Genomic DNA, 21,452 nt, shown 5'->3' on the forward strand with positions numbered 1-21,452 from the left:
GCCGTAATAAGACAATGTATTTTTCCTAAAATTACAACTATACATGCGGGCAGTACTTTCGTAAATTTTCTTTTTATAATTTTATTTTCTACCTCATCATCCTGATGCCTCTAATGGGAATTATGGATCATCGATGAAATTTTCTCCCATTCCTGTATATAAAACGTCCACCTTTGGAAGGATAATTGAACAGCAAAGCCTTGCGAAATCTTCGGCAATACTATTATCGTCCCAACCACACATTACTTCAATCAGCCACATCCACTTGTGGTGCTCAGCTATGTACGAGTATTCTTCCAGATATAATTGCCGGCTGCCTTCGATACGCCCTTCATCTCTTAAAAAAATTAATTGTTCTAATCTCGGCGACACCTTAAATCTTAGAATAATAGACGGAATAACATAAATAAAGAAATTAATCTCTTTTTTTGTGTGCATTATAACGTTTCTAAGCAAATACGACACATTTCACTCAAGTTCGTTGAACGCCTGCAATCTGCTTATAAATTAGAACCCAACAAACAGGGACAAAAGTTTCGCGGCTTCTAAATTAAGCGTCATTTTGCTTCATTGACTACTTCAGTTCAGACCCTCAGTCTCAGACATCGCAGTTCCCAAAACTTTGTTTAAAAAATTTAAGTGCTCCTGTTGCTGTTTATTCTATTCTTCCACAAAATGGCTACTACAATTGAATTGAGCAGCATTGCCTTGCAAAATCTCTGCCAACGCTATCACGAATACAACCACCAGTCCAATCAGCCACGCACACTTGAGGTGCTCAGCTACGAGCATTCATCCAACACAGACACAGTTGCCGGCTTCCTTGGTCGTCATCAGCTTCTCAAACTCAACGTGCGTCGCATCGATGTTGATGGCCAAGAGCATTTCGAAAAACTACATTTCTTTACTAAATCTCCAATCATAGAGTTGGCTTCCCACATGGATTACGTAGAAGAGTATGGCGTTTTTAAAAAGGAAGTGTACGTTTACCGTGAAGTGCTACCCGAATTGCAGAAAATCTTTCCCAATGTGGCGCCAAAATGTTACTACGCCGATGAGCGATTACTTGTCTTCGAGCACCTTGGCGATCAGGAATTCCGCATGGGTGCCGAACGTGATGGTTTACTAAACTATGAGCACCTGCATTGTGCACTGAAAACACTGGCTGCGTTGCATGCCAGTTCGATTGTTTATGAGGTGCGTTGTGGCCGTAAGCTGAATGAGTTATATCCCGACGCGGTGGTGGAGAATGCCTATCCGTTGGGTATTTCGGAGACACACGTGCGCTCGCAAAACTTCAATAACGCGAATCGCGTATTTGTAGAACTCATAAAACTACTACCGAAATATGAGGAAAACCTGGACTATATATTACGTGAATTTCCGCAACGCATGGCAATGATCTTCGAGCTCACTCAGACGTCAGACAAATATTTGAATGTGTTTTCTCATGCTGACTTATGGGCAAATAATGTTATGTTTCAGTATGGCAAATTTGGAGCATTGCCTCAACAGAGCCGCTTGGTGGACTTCCAACTGGCGCGGTATGCCCCGCCTATGGTGGACTTGATGACTGTTCTCACTATACCGACGAGCAGTAACTTCCGCAAGCAACATTTATCTGAATTGCTTTGTGACTACTATCGTTTTATGACGGAGTTCCTGAAGAGTGAGCAGTTGAATATTGAAGACTACTTGCCGCGTCAAGAATTCTACGAGACGGCGGAGAAATTCCGAATCGTCGGACCCATCGAAAGTTTGCTTTTCTCGCACTTGACAATTTTACCTCCAGCAGTGGCTCAGGCAGTGACGTCATCAGCGAATGGTTTCAGTGACTTTTTCGATGCCAAGCGTGTGGACATGTGTTTGGAAGCTTTTCGCACTGACGATATTTATAGAGAGAGATTGACGGACATGTTGGAAGATTTGATAGATAATTTTGTATTGAATATTAAAATTTAAATACAAAATTTTTGCGTATTAAATGTTTAGTAAATTGTTGCTTATTTCTTGTGATTTAGTTAAAATAATGTTTTAGTGAGAGAGTAATAAATTTTATAGCTAATAAAATCATAAAAATTCCATTGACCAACACTGAGTACAAATATTAGGTGAAGTGAAAATATCTGTGAGCGTTTCTCTTTTTTTTCGTTTCTCTTTACTTCGGTGAAGTAATTAACGTATTATCGGATTTAGAAAAAAAAACATGCTCTGTTTTCTTAGATAACTTTTGCACATTTTATCAGTTCCCTCAAGCCAGCCCGCTGGGATGACTTCCATTATTTTATTAATATTCTCGACGATAGTTGGATCAGTGCGTGTTTCCTTTTCAACGTTAATATTTATTACTTGAATGCAATGATTAGAAGCACTATTTTGCGGTAACATCGGTTGTTGTGTTGGATCCGTAAACAGCAAAAATTTTCTTGGTTGCCTTTTTCGACTTTTAACCTTCGTATTTCTGGTACTGTAGAAGTTATAGAATTTCCTCTCTTTTGCCTATTGGAAATATGTAATGCACAAGTGATTTCACCCAAAATATGAGCAAACGGTTCAAAGTTCCAGCGCGATGCTACGACTACTAAGATGCTGGTCAACTTCGATTATTTCTGTGGTTGTCTCAACGAAACCAAAATTGTACGTGATTATCTGTTACAGTATGCAAACAGGCAGTACAAATAGCATTCACATTCACAATTTCAGTGGCCTGGCCTGCATTTTCGTCTTTATCAAAGAAAAATTGTAAAATGTACCGAATAAACATTAACACTCTGTAACTCACAATAGAAAAAAACATCAACAGACTTTTTTAGTGTGATATGTCAGCTTGACAACAGGCATAAACTTTGAGTTGCTTGATTGGTACTTTACGAGATAACAATCACTACAGCCATCTACCAAGCAATGGATTTATTTTCCCCAAGCGCCGTATTCGTTTCGCCATGCGTTAAGGACTAGTGTTAAAAAAATAAATATGCATAAATTCCATTTGTTCGGAAGCACTTAAGGGGGCCTCTTATCAGTGGCTTCAAAAAAAGGTGTTTTTTCTCAATTTTTTTTTTTCGAGGCGAAAAAGCGACACACAGGAATAATCTTTTGCATTTATTTGAAGGCATGATTGAAAAGTAATAAACAATTTTTTAACATAAATAAAACAACACATGGAAATTTTTCGTCAAACAAAGTAAGCAGAGAAGTAGCAAATCGAAGATGGCTTATATAAATTGTGACAGCCAGTTTGATATGCGCACATTGGAAATTTAATTATTTTCATTTCTGAAAATATTTTTTAAAGAATGAGGCGGAATCAAGGCACATTGTTGTAGAGCGAACACCATAAGAGCAAGCAAAGATTGAGAGTTTAGGGATAATTTAAATAAGATTTTACAATTTAAAGACCAAATAAACAGAAAAAAATCAAATCAGCTACTCTAATACCGACATGGGTACACCGAAAAATAAAATTACTATATAACTGCAAAGTTTTCATACTGAAAAGGAGCGCCATTTCTACCTGACGCACTTTATATCATTACACTATGGTTTCACCTAAGGCGCATTCATTAAAGGTGATGGCACCAGACTAACAACAACGTTTTGTACATTAGAATGTCCCGGCAAACAAAAATAGAAAAAAAGAAAAGGACAAACTGCGTTGAACAGCTGGCATGCCTCCCATACGAGAAGCATACGACGATAGTGCTAATGGAACGGCTTTTTGCCATTTAATTTTGTGCTTAAAGATTCGCCTTGACTTCACCAAGGTAGGTAGGTAGGTGAAATGATTGAAGTGCCAGTCTGGCACTCCTCAAGCAGCACTGAACCGCAATTTTGATACCATTATGAGACCTCAAACAGGCAGATGTCTATAGCCAACCAGAGCTGTTGATATAATGGAGATGGATTGAAGGGATTTAGGTTGGCGCGCTGCCCGAGGCTGTCGAAGAAAGGAGCACCTAGTGCCCTTAATCGTCTAGCTGCCAAACCCGGCCATTTACAGAGAAAGTGCTCAACAATCTCCTTCTCAGAAAGGTCCCCACAGCTTCTGCAATGGGGGTTAAATGGTAACCCAAGCTTTTCCGAGGGTGTGCAAATCGTCCAGTGACCTTAAAACACAGCTACAAGTTTGGAAAATGAATGGCGAGGAGTCCAAAGGACTTTCTAAGTCTTTCGTATATCGTACTGGGCCCAAAGGGTTTTCGAAATAGCACTTGAAGAAATGGAGCTCCATCTTTTCTGTTCTTTTCTGAGAAATAATTTGTACAGTTCCCCTTTAACAACTGTCAGGGGGATACCTATGACCGGGTAGGAGGTCTGTGAGGCCAATTCAGTACGCTTCCTGGCAAGCTCATCAGCAATTTCATTTCCCTCTATGTTCTTATATCTTGGCACTCAGATCAGAGAAAGGTTACCTGCACACACAATAGATTTGATTTCCTCCATACTAGTTTACTAATTTCGTTCTGCACCATGGCGTCGTCAGAGCCTTAATCGCGGCTTGACTCTCGGTGACGACTCCTTCGCTTCCGCGTTCTCTAAGCATTTTGCATGCCTGCAGAATCGCAAAGACTTCTGCTTGAAAAACACTAGCTGTATTCGGTAGTTTAAGTCCCAAATACCTAACTTCCGATGAAAACGGAGAACGTGGTTGTTTAATTTGGGAAGTCGAAAGGGTGGAGGTTTATATTTTCTGGTAAATAGCACCAGCTCCGTTTTGTCAGAGTTGACTCGGAGGCCGCAAGTGGTAGCCCAGCGACTGAGCACAGAAAGTACCTTTCCAAAATTTCAGCTATAACTGAGGGAAACGGTCCCGATACCACTAGAACCAAGTCATCGGCGTATACTACTACCTTAACCCCACCCTTATTTAGCATTATCAGAACTTCGTCAATAGCAACTAGCCAAAGTAGGGGCGAAAGGGCACCACCCTGCGGCGTCCCCCTGTGAACGAATCTACTGACTTTAGTCCCTCTTGCCACCGCAATAACTTCCTTGCATCCAAGCAGGGACGAGATCTAGAGACAGATAGGTCTTTCCACCTTCACTTAACAAAAAACACAAACTTACAAGCATGAATTTTCACTTCAGAATCTAAACAATGAACTATGTGAACAAAACACTTACAAGTATTTTTTGAAATTTGTGTACTAAAGCGAACAAATCAGCTATTCTACTGATACCAGCTTGAATGGATTAACTTTGGTTGCACCTGGCGGAAACAAATAAAAAAACTTGTAAGAACTTTTAAGATATGGCTTACTACAGACATCCAGCGGAAAGCATTATTACTTTTTTTTTACTTCACGTAATACAGAGGGTCCCTCAAAAGTCACAACAAGATGTCAGTAGTGAATAATCGCTAGATGGTGTCTTTTTTTATGTCAATTTTGACATTTGTCAGTCCGACAGACAGATGTACAATTTTGCACGATAGAACAAAACGCCAAATTATTGACACCTATTTTGAAAATGGCCCAACTCTAAGAACAACATATCGCAAAATCCTTGAATTTTTATGGAAATAATCGTCCGAATGAGTCGATAATTCAAAGGTTGGTGGAAGAAACTGATTCTGTCGAGAATATAAAAAGGGCTGGCAGACAAAACAGTGAACGTTCTGTTAAAAATAGTGCTGCTGTAGCCCAAAGTGATGCTGAAAAACCTTCATCCTTCAACATGGATACTTCGATGTTCTCAACAACTAGGCGTTCATGAATCGATGGCGACTGTTTGGTGGAATTTACCTGGTGCTCATGACGGGCATTCTAATGATGTCATTTTTCATATATTAGGTGCGCAACTCAGTTCCCGCTTTTTGTCAATAGATGCCGCCAGCAGTGTGTGCTAGTCGATTCTAACATAACCTAAACGTTATAAACCAAGCTTAGATATATGGTAAACAAACTGTTTCAACACATTAGTGATTTTTTTTTGGTATCATATACTTTTGGTTTTGTGAAAATGTCTGATTTTCTGCCCAATAAACGTCATTTCCCGGGAAGTGTTGAACTTCCTCTTTCATTCGAAAAAAAACGGCGGCTGAATCGCATCGAGAGCTACCAAAAGTTGATGGAGATGCTGCTTTAAATGGAACAAGGTGCAAAGATTGGTTCTGTCGCTTCAAAGACGGTGATTTTAATGTTGACGACCGTCCGCGTGCAGGAAGGCCAAAAACCTTCGAAGACGCTGAATTGGAGGCATTGCTCAATGAGGATCCGTGTCAAACGCAAAAAGAGCTTGCTTCAGTATTAGGAGTTACCCGCCAATCCATTTCCAAGCGATTGCATGCTTTGGGAATTATTCCGAAACAGGGGACTTGGGTTCCTTATGAGTTAAAGCCAAGGGATGTTGAACGTCTATTTTTCGCCTGTAAACAGATGCTCCAGCGGCAAAAAAAGGAAGGGTTTTCTTCATCGCATCATGACGGGTGGTGAAAATTGGATTCATTACAGCAATCCAAAGAAAAGAAAACCATGGGGACTGCCCGGTCATGCTTCTACGTCGTCGCCCCGGCTGAATATTTTTTGGTGTTATTTATTATGAACTGTTAAAATCAAGCGAAACCTGGGGATCACTGGGGATCGGTATCGACTTCAATTGATGCGATGGATGCGATTGAGCCGAGCACTGTGCAAGAAGCGTTCGCAATACGCGGAGAGGCATGAAAAAGTGATTATACAGCATGACAACGCTCGGCCTCAAGTTGCCAAACCCGTTAAAACGTACCTGGAAACACTGAAATGGGAAATCCTACCCTACCTGCTATATCATCTACATATTGCGCCTTCCGATTATCCCCTGTTCCGATCGATGGCACATGGTCTAGCTGACCAGCAGTTCCACATATATGAAGACATCAAAAAATGGCTTGATCCGTGGATAGCCTCAAAAGATGAACAGTTTTACCGCGACGGTATACGAGATCTACCACAAAGATGGGAAAAAGTAGTAGCCAGCGATGTGCAATACTTTGTACATCACTTGTAACCGTTTTTTCAGAATAAAGTTGTATTTTCATCAAAAAACAGCGAGAACTTAGTTGCACAACTAATATATATTGTAATATAGGTATACATATATTTTGTAATAATTTATTTTCAATACCGTCATTTTCTTTGAGATTCAAGCACTTTCAGTATCGATTCTGTCTATCCCTAGTTTATTTTGGTAAATAAAATTAAGAAAACACAGAAAAGAGCTTTTGCATAATAATACAGCCCTTGCGTTTTTCTTCTTTATTCTCTTCGGAAGACTGAAAAGCAAGGAGTTTTTAATTTTTTTTTTTAAATTGCTATTTCTACAAATATTGTAACTCAGCTGTGAAAACATTATTACTGAAAAGCAATAAAAATTTGGAAACTGCGAAAACCATAAACTGTGAGACTTTCTGCCTCTCGAAAAGTGTCAGTTATTGTCTTTGGTGCTTTGGTACATTACTAAATTATTATGCGACTTTGCTATTATACAAATACTATAATAAAGTAATTTCTATCTCCAGAGGCATTTGCTGTGCAACTACAGTGGGCTCATATTTTTTAATATTTTTTTTTTTTTTGTTATTCCACAGGTTAGATACTCGTATACAGTGGGAAAAGAGGCAAACAGCACGCTGCGAATGATAAGCAATAATTTTAAGAATATTTTAATATTTTTTATTTCATTATTTTCTGCGATAAGCTCTGTGGCGGTATATCTTTCCGGAAGACATTTGACATTCTTTACTTGTCGTAGCAAATTAACCCGGCCTGTGATCATCCATGCGTGCCTTGCAAGAGCTGCTTTCCGTTCTGGTGTTAAAAAGCCGCATTTGCGGACAAATTGGGCGGCGCTAATACTGTTTTCCCTTTGCACACAAACTTAGTTTTGATGGAGGGAAAATATAAAATGTTCATGGGCATATTACCACTGATTCCAGAACTTAATTTGAGCAACCCAACTCCTTGGCTGCACACTGTACGAGTACTAACTTATCAGATAAATGTAATATGTAACAACTTGGTTTTCCCCACAAAAACATCTACACGCGTGAGCATTAAAGTTGCAGTGCTCAAGTGAAATTCTCGCTTCGGGTTATCTAAATTCTTCGCTTACAAATTTGATCAAAATTAAAATATTTTGAACTTATAGCAATGAGCGTTTTTAATCAAATTATTATATAACCGAACTTGATTGATGAACTTTTGCAGGTTTTTCATGTACAGCCATCTTCCGTCAGTGTAGATTTTTTTGTGCAGGAAACTCTTTGAAACTAAAACAAGTTCGGCATGATCCGCTTGAATTCAACTTTACTCTTTAAGGGAGTTCTGCAGTGACCGCAAAAGCTGACCGTCTGGCGGTTCAAAAGCAACTCTAAATGATGGATTTAACAGAAGTTTCCAGCTTCGCTCTCGAAGTTGTTTATGATGTGATCTAACGTTGTTGTGATCCTTCCCTGTTTATCCAACTCGCTCGCTTCAATAGAATCAGTTGATTTTTTAGTAACAAACGTGGCTTCGCTTACTAAATGAAATACTTAGCGAATTTTCCTAAAACCAGCGTAAACTTCTAAAATATTTTAAAAGATCCCTGATTTCCACAGTACTGAGAACTGCCAATTATTAAAAAAATTGTCGATGTAAAGTGGTGAATCTACGTGTGGATAGCGCAGGACAATGGACACAGAAGGTTCTAAATCATATCTTCCTCTTCCTCGTTTAGTCACCTTTTACAGAAGTTATGTGTCTGCACGCCTATCTTCTGGGCGTGTCTGCCTATTAATTCATCTATACTATTTTTTATTATATGCGCCTTAGGAGTTAGGTGGCAGCCCCATACACAAATAAAACTTTGTTCATTCCTTTGAACACATGTTTGATACCCATATCCTAACCTCGAGTTAATTTTTTTTATTACATACCTTTTAATAACATCTTATTGGATTAAATTTGTAACATTTTATATAATATATACATAATATTTTTGTAAAATATTCCTTAATTTCTGCAAAATAGGTGGCAACACTGGTTAAAATATTTTTGAATTAAAGCTTATTTAAACGCTTTTGATTTTATACCTTATCTTAATATTCACCGGAAATGTTTGATAAACTGCTATCTTCCCAATAAACTTTAGGTGCTATCAGGAAAATTGTGTTTTGGAACATATTTTCCCAAGAAATTTGCCAGTAATAGTAAAGTTTATTTTCTAATGCAACACGCTTTTTAAATGAAAACCACTGGTAACACCCAGAAAAAATAACTGTTACACCCAAACCATCTACGATCCAATAAGTATTTTTAAATATGTACAAACAAGTGGTAACACCTTTCGTTAAAATATTATATTATTGGATTAAATTTGTAGCATATTATGTAATATAGACACATATAATATTCTTCCAATATATTTCGTAGTTTCTAAAAAATAGGTGGCAACTCTGGCTAAAATATTTTTCTATTAAAATTTGTTTAAACGCTTTTCATTTCATACTATATATTAATATTCAACTAAAATGTTTGATAATTTGCTATCTTGCCAATAAATTTCAGGTGGCAACGCTATAAAAAAAATATTTTTGGACCATATTTCTCTAAAAAAATTTGCAGTAATTATGCTATTTATTTTTCAATAAATTTGTTTTTTAAGTAAAAACAAGTGGCAACACCCAGAAAAAAACTGTTACACCCAAACCATCTACAATCCATAGGCTTTCGAATGACATAAAAAATATTAAAATTGAGAAAGTAGTTTTGAGTGATGCTATTTTGAAAAATTTCTTTTCTTTTTATATGAGGTGGCGCAAAACTAGTCATCCAATTTTGTTTCTGAATACATTTTCTTAGTAATTTAAAAACAAAAACTGATTTCGAGTGATGGAGATCTTTATTTCGATATATATGTATGCGCTCCATTGCTTCTCTGTTTGTACACTGCAGATGTTTAGTTCACTACGATGCCATTTATAAAAATTATAAATTTTTCAATACGGTGATTAATTTTGCGCCACGTTGTATACGAATGGATGTATATCAGTTTGGGCAAAAAGAAATCCATTATGTTTGAGTAAAATTTTTGCGCAAATGGCTTAAAACTATTTTGTGGTCCATCTTTAGCTGCTGGACAATGCTACGACTTGGATTATTTCAGTGATTTTTATTATTGATTATTGACATTTTCTTTAACATGAAATATGGCAAAAAACGGAATGGATGAAACCAAAATTGCACGTTTACCTATTACACCATCGGCACCATAGACACCTTTCACAATTTCAGCGACCTGGCTCGCATTTTCGCTTAATCAAAGACAAACTACATATAAAACGTACCAAATTTCTCTTTGCTGGCTTGCATCTCCCTGTAACTCGCAACTGAATGGAACGAACAAAAAGCAGCAAATATTTTTTTTTTGCTTTGCAATATTTTGGGAAGCTTCTGCTTGATTCACTTACAATCGTTTTGATTCATTTACAAAAGTTACTGCCGAGTGTCGTCCATTTCCCCATTACCAGTAAGGAAATGGTCATTCTGCTTTGCCCTGGATGTTGGTCGCTAGGCATACCATCCAAAATACAAGATCTTCCCCGCTAGGTATATATACCCCCATCTTCTTAGTATAATACAATTTGTCCTTTCACACGTTTACCAGAAATTATATTCACCTGCTTAATTAACAGAAATAATTTTGAAGTTATTTACTGCAAGGGATATTTTGTCCCTAATTCACATTCAGAAAATCTCTTTTCATTTTCACAACTGTACTCTGTACACACTCTGATTTGCATTAATACTTCTAATCTCGTCGACATCTTAGATATCAAATAGAATACGGAATAAAGCAAATAAAGAAATTAATGTCTATTTTTGTGTGCGTTATTAAGCTTCTATGCGCAAAAGATGCATTTCACTCAAGTTCGTTGGACGCCTACAATCTCCTTATAAATTAGAAGGCACTAAACATGGATAAAAGTTCAGCGACTTCTAAACTCCGCGCCATTCTGTTTCACTAACTACTTCAGTTCAGAAATTTGTATAAAAATTTAAGTGCTCCTGTTGCTGTTTATTTTATTCCTCCACAAAATGAGTACTACAATTGAATTGAGCAGTATTGCCTTGCAAAATCTCTGTCAACGCTATCACGAACTCAACCATCACTCCAATCAGCCATGCACATTTGAGGTGCACAGCTACGAGCATTCATCCAACACAGACACAATTTCCGGCTTTTTTGGCCGCCACCAAATTCTCAAACTGAATGTGCGCCGTATCGATGTTGATGGCCAAGAGCATTTCGAAAAACTACATTTCTTTACTAAATCTCCAATAATAGAGGTGGATTCCCACATGGATTATATAGAAGAATTTGGTCTTTTTAAAAAGGAAGTGCATGTCTACCGTGAAGTGTTACCCGAATTGCAGAAAACCTTTCCCAATGTGGCGCCAAAATATTACTACGCCGATGAGCGATTACTTGTCTTCGAGCACCTTGGCGATCAGGAATTCCGCATGGGTGCCGAACGTGATGGTTTACTAAACTATGAGCACCTCCACTGTAGACTAAAAACCCTGGCAGCGTTGCATGCCAGTTCGATTGTTTATGAGGTGCGTTGTGGCCGTAAGCTGAATGAGTTATATCCCGACGCGGTGGTGGAGAATGCCTATCCGTTGGGTATTTCGGAGACACACGTGCGCTCGCAAAACTTCAATAACGCGAACCGCGTATTTGTAGAACTCATAAAACTACTACCGAAATATCAAGAAAACCTGGACTATATATTACGTGAATTTCCGCAACGCATGGCAATGATCTTCGAGTTCACTCAGACGTCAGACAAATATTTGAATGTGTTTTCCCATGCTGACTTATGGGCAAATAATGTTATGTTTCAGTATGGCAAATTTGGAGCATTGCCTCAACAGAGCCGCTTGGTGGACTTCCAACTGGCGCGGTATGCCCCGCCTATGGTGGACTTGATGACTGTTCTCACAATACCGACGAGCAGTAACTTCCGCAAGCAACATTTATCTGAATTACTTTGTGACTACTATCGTTTTATGACAGAATTCCTGAAGAGTGAGCAGTTGAATATTGAAGACTACTTGCCGCGCCAAGAATTCTACGAGACGGCGGAGAAATTCCGAATCGTCGGACCCATTGAAAGTTTGCTTTTCTCGCATTTGACAATTTTACCTCCAGCAGTGGCTCAGGCAGTGACGTCATCAGCGAATGGTTTCAGTGACTTTTTCGATGCCAAGCGTGTGGGCATGTGTTTGGAAGCTTTCCGCACTGACGAAATTTATAGAGAGAGATTGACGGATATGTTGGAAGATTTGATAGATAATTTTGTATTGAATATTAAGGTTTAAATATAAAAATGTTTGTGTGTAGTAAATTGTTGCTTATTGGTGTGATTTAATTAATAAATTTTACTGCTAATAAAATCATAGGAATTCCATTGGTCAGATAGAGTTGGTGCAACCTGATAGTTATGCTGGGAGCCTTATGAAGTTTGTTTGAAGTGCAATGTTACTGCTCAATTCCCTCCTCAGTCAAAAATAGTGATTATGAACAAAAGATATTCTCGATGTGATTTTAAGGCTGAAATTATTAGTGATGTGTCGCCGACAGAGAGAAGTACGATTTAACCTGCCAACGGGGGTAGACGTGTCTGCGAGTGAGTGAACTGCTCGGTGCTAGTTCACCGATTTTAGTCATTACAATTGCATTGATTGCTATTCTTGGTATTTTTAAATATATACAAGGGAGTCATCCGTGACAGAAATTTATGCTGATGAATCACGACCACAATTACCTCAAGTTCCTTATGCACATGGAGCCGATAGCCTCACGTTTCTTAAAGCAGTTCTGATCGAACGTTTGAGCCCATTGCCTAGATAGACCAGGGCAGCGACAGAGAAGGTATTGTATAGCCTCATCTTCTCCACATCTTGGCCACTTCTTCAGAAGTCGTTCCAAGGAACACCCAGTGTAGGAGCGTAAAAGCCATTCAGTCAATGTGCTTGTACAAAACGGACCCCGGTTGCTACACAAATTTTTTGTCTACTGATTATGCCGACTGAATATATTGATTAATTAGAAGTTTGCAGGTTTGTAAGGCAGGTATACGAGTATGCCATGTCTAGCACGCTAACCTTGCATTGTATCGCACTGGCGTGGAACCCAGGCACTGTGAGTATGAAATGTCTCAGTCATCTTGTGAAGTGATCGGCAGATTTTCACAGTCACTTTTAATAGCAGTAATCTTTTTTTCCAGGGATTTAATGGCTGACTTTCTGACAGCGAAAATGTCGTATTGCAAATCCGTGGAATTGTATCAGTGATGCGGCTTGAATATAGCCATCAGCATGGCCTCAAATAAGCTAGAATAATAGTTCAGGCGCAAACTGAATGATATGTTTAAATTTTTATAATACATATATACTACCCCATTCAGTACATCAACTCACAGCGAGCGTGCACACAGCTGTGCATAGGTGAAAATTTAGTTCTCTGAGCCACTTCCACAATGCACTTATCCCTTGTGCCCAATCTGGTTGGAAATTTGCGTTGCTTGAAAATGTGTAGCTCTATTTCAAGGAGCGAAGTTCTTGTTAAGGGACGAGAGAGTTAAATAACTTAAGTATTGTTCTAAGAGGGTATTTTAGGACACACTTTCCTCAAAGACAGGCATACTCGTAATTGTGTTTGACAGGCATTCCTTTGGCTCAGTCGGATCTTTAATCTAAGATGCCTCCTGCTTTAGAGGCTTCAAAAAATCGATTTTTTTTTTTTTGCATAAATGTCTTCCCAAACTATCCAAGAATGTGTCCTCAAATTTTCAGAAGCAAATTCAAAATATTTTCGGATATACAGAAGAAATTGTGAGCAAGCGTCAAGCAGGTATACGAGCGTATATATTACCTGGCTGTGGTATATAGTATACAAAACTTGGACGCGCGATTTCTCGGTTTTGTTATTTTTACGATTTTTCCTAATTGGCGGGAAAGATAGGGAAAAAGTAAACGTCCTATCGAAACGAGATAACATTGAGGAAGTTATGATTAACCCACTTCTTAAACAATCTAAAGTGAATTTGTTTTTCTAGAAAAATGATTTTTTTTTAATTAGCGAAAAATTGTTGAATTTCTCAATTTTTGTTTAATTTTCTTGATTTAACTAGAAGCTATACTATACTAAAATAAAATTTTTTTTGGGTTTTTGGTTTCAAATGAAAATTGCGACCTGCATCTTTCCCGCCGCACGACACATGCACACTCGAGACGCCTCGGCAAAATGCTTGCACCAGGCACAATATGACATATATTTTAATGAAATAATTTGAGAAGGCTGTTGAAATATATAACAATAAAACCTGAATGTTTCGTTTCAATCGACTATTTCTTTCCTTCCCAAAAAAATCCACGAAGAAATCGATTTTTTCAAGACTCTAAAGCAGGCTCCCCCCTTAACGAGTATTGCGTCATTCAAGAAGAAGAAGAAGAAATAAAACAGTTATTATTTAACATAGCCGACCATAAAAACGCACACTGTACAATCACTTGAATTGAATTTTCTCACACCACTTTGGCAAAGCTCTGCTCCATGCTTTCTGCATTCAAGCATTTAATTTTGCAATATTTTGAGAGAAAACATAATTATCAATTTTCCTGTACATACCGGTATACCTTCTTTTCTTAATGTTTTGTGTTTTATTTTTGCATTTTTTTTTTTCTTTTTTTGCCTTGTTTTTGTTGGCAACTTATGCATACATAGCTCCAGCGACAACTTGTTCCCCAAACAAACCATTTCCCAGCATATTTCCTCGTTGAAATGTGCATCGCTTGGATAAATTTTTAATTTTTTTTTTTATTGCTGAATTTCTTTGTGCTGCTTCACCATCTTCGCTTCTCGCCTTCTTCATTAGTTTTCTTCTTCAGCATTCGTTTCAGTGGCGGTTGGTTTTGATTTTTCAAAATCAAGCCTGGGCTATTCCAGTGCTTGAATGCTTGGCGGGCTTAAATTTCATGTGTACTTACATACAACGGTTAACTGGTCAAGATGTAAGTTTCAGTTGGCAATCGGACGCGTTCAATTAAACTACGTATAAAGCGCGCAAAAATACGAAATAAAGTAATTTAAATTTCAATTACATTTCATTCGTGGCGGTGTTAAGTGTCTAAGTGCTCAGTGGCGCTAAATTTTATGCGGTTAAATACGAGTACAAAGCAATTAAATATTTATTGTGCAAAATGTGAGTTCACCCAAAATTTCTGCACTTTAAGGGCTAAATAATTTTGATTTAATGCATTTCATAAAGGAATTTTTGATAATCCAATGATAGTTCCTTCCACAAAGGCTCGAAATGAATCGATCAAATCGGAAGGGAAATTGCTGATAAAACTGAACTTTTACTTTAATGCTTATAAGTTTTGTATAAGAAGTTGAATAGCTTCGGCTCTCGAAATAATACTTTCCGACCATTTTGTGGGGTCAAGAAAGTGGCCAAATAATACTGATACTATTTCATAAGCCCATTTGGCTTGTCGAATAAAGTTTATGAGTTCGGTATGCTTCGGTTGTTTTTTAGGTTAGTAGGTCAAAGCTTCAAACTTTGGCTACAGAATCTTAAGTAAAAAGTGTTGTAAGTCGATTTCTGATTGTAAAGAATATTATGTTTGTTGAAATAAAATTACTTCTTGGTTGTTTGGCCGAGCTTCTCCTGCTATTTGTGGTGAGCGTCTGGGCTTTTGCCCACAATTTAAGAGATCTACAGTTTTCGCCGCCTCCGAATGGCAGGTGGTTTTCTATGAGAAGCTTTTTAATGGCGAAAATTTCCACAGAGGTTTGCCATAGTCTGCCATAGGAGCGATCGTTGTTAAGAAGAACATTTCCTATCTCTTGGTGTTGCATGTCCGGCGATTGGAACTTATGCACTTCCGAATGGTAGTGCACCACGCATCAACCCCAAGGGTGAACCAAAAAAAAAAATTTTTTCTTTCTCTGTTGCAAAAATTTTTTTCTGTGGCCAACAAATGAGGCACCTGAGCGATTCCATGTCAAGTAAACCAACTATTTTAGGCATTAACGTAAATTTTTCTGCTAATTAATTTATTTGTACGCTTGGACATAATAATATAAGAATTGAAAAATTTTGGACAACAAATTTTTAATTTTGAGATATATTCAATTTTTTTGTTATTTTAAAGTGAAATATTTTCGGTTATTGTTTTATTTTTTAGTATAAAGTATACGTCAATTTTTTTTTTTTTTTGAAGAAAAATTTTTTATATTTGTTCAATATTTTTGGCGAAAAGTTTTTAGTCAGTTTTGAAAAACAGCCTATCAGATTTTTGTCTTATTTTTTCATTTTGCTTCCCTGTATGTATTTGAACATAACTCGAAAAGTTATGAGAATCCCGATATGAAATTTTCAGGATTTACTGAGCATAATTTAAACTATGATATTATTATAGGGAGAGGCGTCAATATGAAAATACAAATTTTTGTCACAAAAATTTTGAAGAAAATTTGATATACATTTTTTGCGAAATTTTGTTTTTTAAGTAGATATATGAAAATACAAATTTTTTTACAAAAATTTTGATCAAGAGAATATTGCATACATTTTACTGCGAATTTTTTTATTTTTTTTAAATAGATATATTTTAAAATTTAATAAATATATTAATTTAGTTTTTATTTTTATTTTTTAATTTAATTATTAATTATATTTTTAAAAATAAAATAAAAATATTTAATGTCAAAAATACCCGTAGAAACGAGCCCATTAAAAAGGGGTCTAATCGACCCTTACAAATGAAAGCTAGGGGCTTAAATGTGCCATTAAAATAATACTTATAAAATCCTACAATGGATGTTTAAAAATAATATTTCAAATAAATTATAAGAAAATTACTCTTTTTACGCGTAATAAAAAGATTTTTATGGAAAAATGTTTATAACTTTGGCCCACTGTAAAATATAAAAGTAGATATGTTAGATATTAACTTTTTCTACAAGCATCGTATATCCATAAAGTAGTTTCAAGATTATGTGGTCGCTTTTCTGTTCCATTAACAAAATTCAAAATGTTTGAAATGCAAAATGAATGAAATGCTTTAATTTTATTAAGCTATTATAAAGTCATAATTTTTGACTTATTGGTTTCAAAATTCTTTATTGCATGTATTTCAAATCACCACTTAGGACTGCAAAAAAAAAAAACTTTATAAATTACAAACAAAAAACACAAAAAAACAAAACAACACGAAACGAAATTGCAGGCCGACAATATTTGACTGATTTTCAGAACAAAGAACTATGTAGATTAGAATTTGTTGAAGGTCCTTAACTTAGGGAAATCAAATCTGAGCTCAGAATATCTCTAAATAATACTTTCAAGCTATAAATATTTGAGGTTATGTGACACTAAGAAATATTTTTAGTTTTTTAAGATCTTAACAGTATTTAAATGCGACACTCTTTCCCTTCTGAACTCACTCGCACTGATTTTTGATTGCCTTCTCAGGCCAACCGAACGCTTTCTGTTAACATTGAAACTATGTTGAAAGTAATTTTAGCAATGCAATGGAGGTTTAGATATCAAACGAAAATTTCGATGAATGAATTTAAATTTTTTATTTTTTGTTCCTGATAGAAGACTGCGAACTTAAGATCTATGGTGCCTACTTCAAGGGCTTAGGGAAGGATCTTCGGGAGGATCGTCAAACATTTCAATATTTAGCACTTGGAATTAGTTTTGACGTTCTTTGGTCACTATCTAACCAAGGAAATTTAAACGGTGTAGAGAAATCTTATCCGAAACTTCGAAGGCTGATATTGTTCTACAAACATATGGCGCAAAATTAATCATCCAATATCGTTTTTGAATCACTAATTGGCACATACACTCTTTTTTGGGTGTTTGGCCGAGCTGCTCCTCCTATTTGTGGCGTGCGTCTTGATGTTGTTCCACAAATGGAAGGACCTACAGCTTCAAGCCGACTTCGAACGGAGTATTTTTTTTTATGAGGAGCTTTTTCATGGCAGAAATACACTCGGACGTTTACCATTGCCTGCCGAGGGTTGACCGCTATTACAAAAATGTTTTTCTTAATTTTGGTGTTTCACCGAGATTCCAACCTACGTTCTCTCTGTGAATTCTGAATGGTAATCACGCACCAACCCATTCTTTACTAAATAAAAAAAAAATGATTTTGAGTGATGAAAATTTCTTTCTTTTTTACCTTTTTATGGCTTTAAATTTACAACCCAATTTGTGTTTTGAATAACTTTTCCACTAAATAAAAAAAAAACTGATTTTTAGTTCCATCTTCATTTTGACCTTTACACGCTCCATCACTTGTCTTTTTGTATGCTGCAGCTGTCTAGTTCACAAGTGTCAAATACGATTCTCATACGACGTCATTTGCAAAGATTAAAAAAAAATATTTTCGTACGAAAATTTATCAGACGCACTGTATGAGTTTACTAAATATTAAGCGATTTTTTAATATAATTACTTAGCATTACGCGCGCATTGCACCAACGGTTATTTAAGACTTCACCTTAGCCCAATTGTGAATTGATTGCAGTCACCACTGCGGTAATGTAAATAAAATAAACAATCGACAAATTTGAGCTTAAAATTAATGATACTCGACTAGGGTATACACACACACACATAGCTATACATATTTTGCATGTAAATTTTGCGAACTACAAGAATCAGTAAAATATAACTTTTAAACAAAACCAACCAAAAATACACAATTACCTGAAATCACAAAAAAATTAAAAAAAAAAAACGAAACAACGAAATCCTGGTAATTGAAATAAACCACATAAATGTAAACAATCCAACAGCTACCAATATTTCAATAGCTAAAACGCCCACTTGAGGCAAAACGCTCACTGACTACCAATTGACAGCAGCTGTCTGCCACTTGCCGCAACCACAATTGATGTGCAGCGAATGTTTGGGTAGCGCACAGGTAAGGAGTGAATGTACTAGTGCCTACGAGCACTGCGCAGCGAGAATTGTCCAAATCGGCATAAAGGTCGAGTGGGGTCGATGAATGAGCACTTCAGCGGCAAAGCAGTTTTTTCGGTTTTTTTCTTACTAATAACTACTTTTCTGGCTTGCAACTATTGTTTGGAGTATTCTTGGCTGTCATTTGGCTTTGATTGCTACTTTGTAGGTTTACAAATGTTTTACGAATTTGTGGCTCATTAAGATTCAGGGAATGATATAACTGTAAAAAAGTAAATATTTGTTGGTTGGCGTTGTTCGTATGGCGAGGGCGAATGGCAGACAAAGTTAAACTATTAATTGTTTCAAAAGACATGAGCGCAGACCTTACAAGTGCTACAATAACAACGATTTGTTAATATATCTTTGCGTCGACCTTGCGCACTTTTTAATGGTTTGTTTGGGTTTTGAATATTTTTACGATTAAACAAAAAAAAAAACATTGAGTAACAATAATCGCCAAAGTCGGAAATCTTGCTTGCGACAAAAAGCGCGTAATACACTGTGCAACACAACAACCGAAACCAGCCTGGACTTTGTAAATATTTTCGGAAAGCATACTTCAGGAGAGGTATTGATAAAAGATTCGTTGAATATGCAAAGAGAGCTCGATTTATTTTTTTGAAGGCATATAGAAGGGTTCATGTACCGGACTAAGTTTTACAAAAAAAAGAAAAAAATAATAATAAAATAACTGTCTAAGCGAAATGAAAGGTTAAGACAAATGTGGCAAAGTTTTACGGGGAATATTTTTCTAGAACATTTTAACACATTAGCTCCTACCTAAAAGTGTCTTTTTGACCCTTACTTCAGAAATCTTAAAAAAAACGAATTTAGAAAGTCGTTAGAGAACTAAACTGCCATGGAAAATTATTCTTCGCAAAATTTACCTACCGGTTTTCTTAGGCTAAACCTCCATATTTACCTATTTTTTTGAATGCAACTTAAGCTGGGATATGAAAATTTTGATGGGCCGTAAAAAATACTCGAACTAATTTTTGCAAATTCATCGAGTGTTTTAAGTATAACTGCATAGAAAATATTAACAAAGTCCGGGCGGGTTTGAGTTGTCATGTCCCAGCCTACGTTGTTTTCAAAACAGTGGAAAAAATTATTAAAATATGTGTCTGAGCTAAAAAAAGATCGGGGCATATGTAGGAAATATTTTTGTGGAATATTTTAACCTAATAAGTCCGACTTAAGTGGGGCCTCTTATCAGTCGGCTTAAAAAAATCGATGTTTTTTTACTGCAATCGATAGATATATTATAGGAGAATATGCCCTCAAGAGAGTCTATTATATGCGGGAAAGCCTTCTGAATAAGGCAATATTTTTTTCTTGTGTTTCAGGTGAAAACTACGACCGCAATCTTACACGCCGTTTTACTAGCGCACAACGTGAAGCTGTGCGAGATTCCTCATATGTCCGCCATTTTGTTTTTTTATTTATGTTAAAAAATTGTTTATTACTCTTCAATCATGCCTTCAAATAAATGCAAAAGATTATTCCTGTGTGTCGCTTTTTTCGCCTCGAAAAAACTTGAGAAAAAATACCTGTTTTTTTAAGGCCCCCCTTAAAAGTGTATTTTTGACCTTTACTTCAGATAATCTCTCGAAAAAAGAAATTGGGAAGTCGTTAGAGGAATAAAATACTCCAGAAAATTATTCTTCAGAAAATTTTAGTGGGTATCTTCTCAGACAAGATCAACATATTTTAGCAATTTTTCGTTTTTCCCCTGCTTTGAAAGCAACTTAAGCTAGGATATGCAAACTTTAATAAAACGTAAAAAAATGCAAGCTAACTTTAGCAAATTCGTCAAGTGTTTCAAGTATTACTGGATAGGTAAGTATTCAGAAAACATTAAAAAAATCCGGGCTAGTTTGAGTTTATTTATTTATTCATTTAATAATCTAGAAATGCACTATTTCTTACAAACTTCGAAATACAGATGAATGCTAAATAATTCAATCAAAAATAAATAATCCAAATTATATTATAATTTCCGTGATTCACTGTAATGAATAAAAGAAAATTAAACATTTCCTATAATTAAAGAGAAAGAATTTAAAAAATGCTTAGAAGTTAGTGCAACAATGAATTTAGTAACAACTTGAAGTGGTTCTTTGTTTAAGAAAAATATAGACCCATATGATTTGAAAGCGAATTAAATTCTCACAGAGTTCTAGAAATCGGGGCATGGGAAGCATCAGTTCTAACCCTTCCTAACCAGAAAATATTTATATTTCCGTAAGCTTCGCTGAGGAATATTGAAATAAATTGTCTCGAGTAGTGATAAGAAAGAGAAGTGAGGGGGAGAATAGTCCTTCTAATATCTAGCGTTTTTTTAGATTAATGAGCAGGCACCGACTTTGATAGGATGGAATTGCATTAGCGAAATGCAAAGAACGCAAAGCATAACGCACAAATGCTTTCTGGATACGTT

The 21,452-nt window shown here is 36.3% G+C and overlaps 2 protein-coding genes across 2 annotated transcripts; both read left to right on the forward strand.

Annotated features, from left to right (window-relative positions):
- Positions 1 to 523: 523 nt before the first annotated feature.
- On the forward strand, positions 524 to 2,057 carry LOC129247671 (uncharacterized). The gene has a single exon (XM_054886902.1). It carries the CDS (start codon positions 676 to 678, stop codon positions 1,960 to 1,962), a length of 1,287 nt encoding a protein of 428 aa, XP_054742877.1. The 5' UTR covers positions 524 to 675; the 3' UTR covers positions 1,963 to 2,057.
- Positions 2,058 to 10,931: 8,874 nt separating this feature from the next.
- LOC129247938 (uncharacterized) lies at positions 10,932 to 12,419 on the forward strand. The gene has a single exon (XM_054887317.1). The coding sequence runs from the start codon at positions 11,058 to 11,060 to the stop codon at positions 12,342 to 12,344; it is 1,287 nt and encodes a 428-aa protein (XP_054743292.1). The 5' UTR covers positions 10,932 to 11,057; the 3' UTR covers positions 12,345 to 12,419.
- Positions 12,420 to 21,452: the final 9,033 nt, after the last annotated feature.

Source organism: Anastrepha obliqua, chromosome 5 (genome assembly GCF_027943255.1).
Source record: "Anastrepha obliqua isolate idAnaObli1 chromosome 5, idAnaObli1_1.0, whole genome shotgun sequence".
Taxonomy (NCBI): domain Eukaryota; kingdom Metazoa; phylum Arthropoda; class Insecta; order Diptera; family Tephritidae; genus Anastrepha; species Anastrepha obliqua.

What these genes read in the sequence shown, in the direction of transcription:
- LOC129247671 (XM_054886902.1), top strand. Translation starts at nt 676, where the DNA reads ATGGCTACTACAATTGAATTGAGCAGCATTGCCTTGCAAAATCTCTGC.
- LOC129247938 (XM_054887317.1), top strand. Translation starts at nt 11,058, where the DNA reads ATGAGTACTACAATTGAATTGAGCAGTATTGCCTTGCAAAATCTCTGT.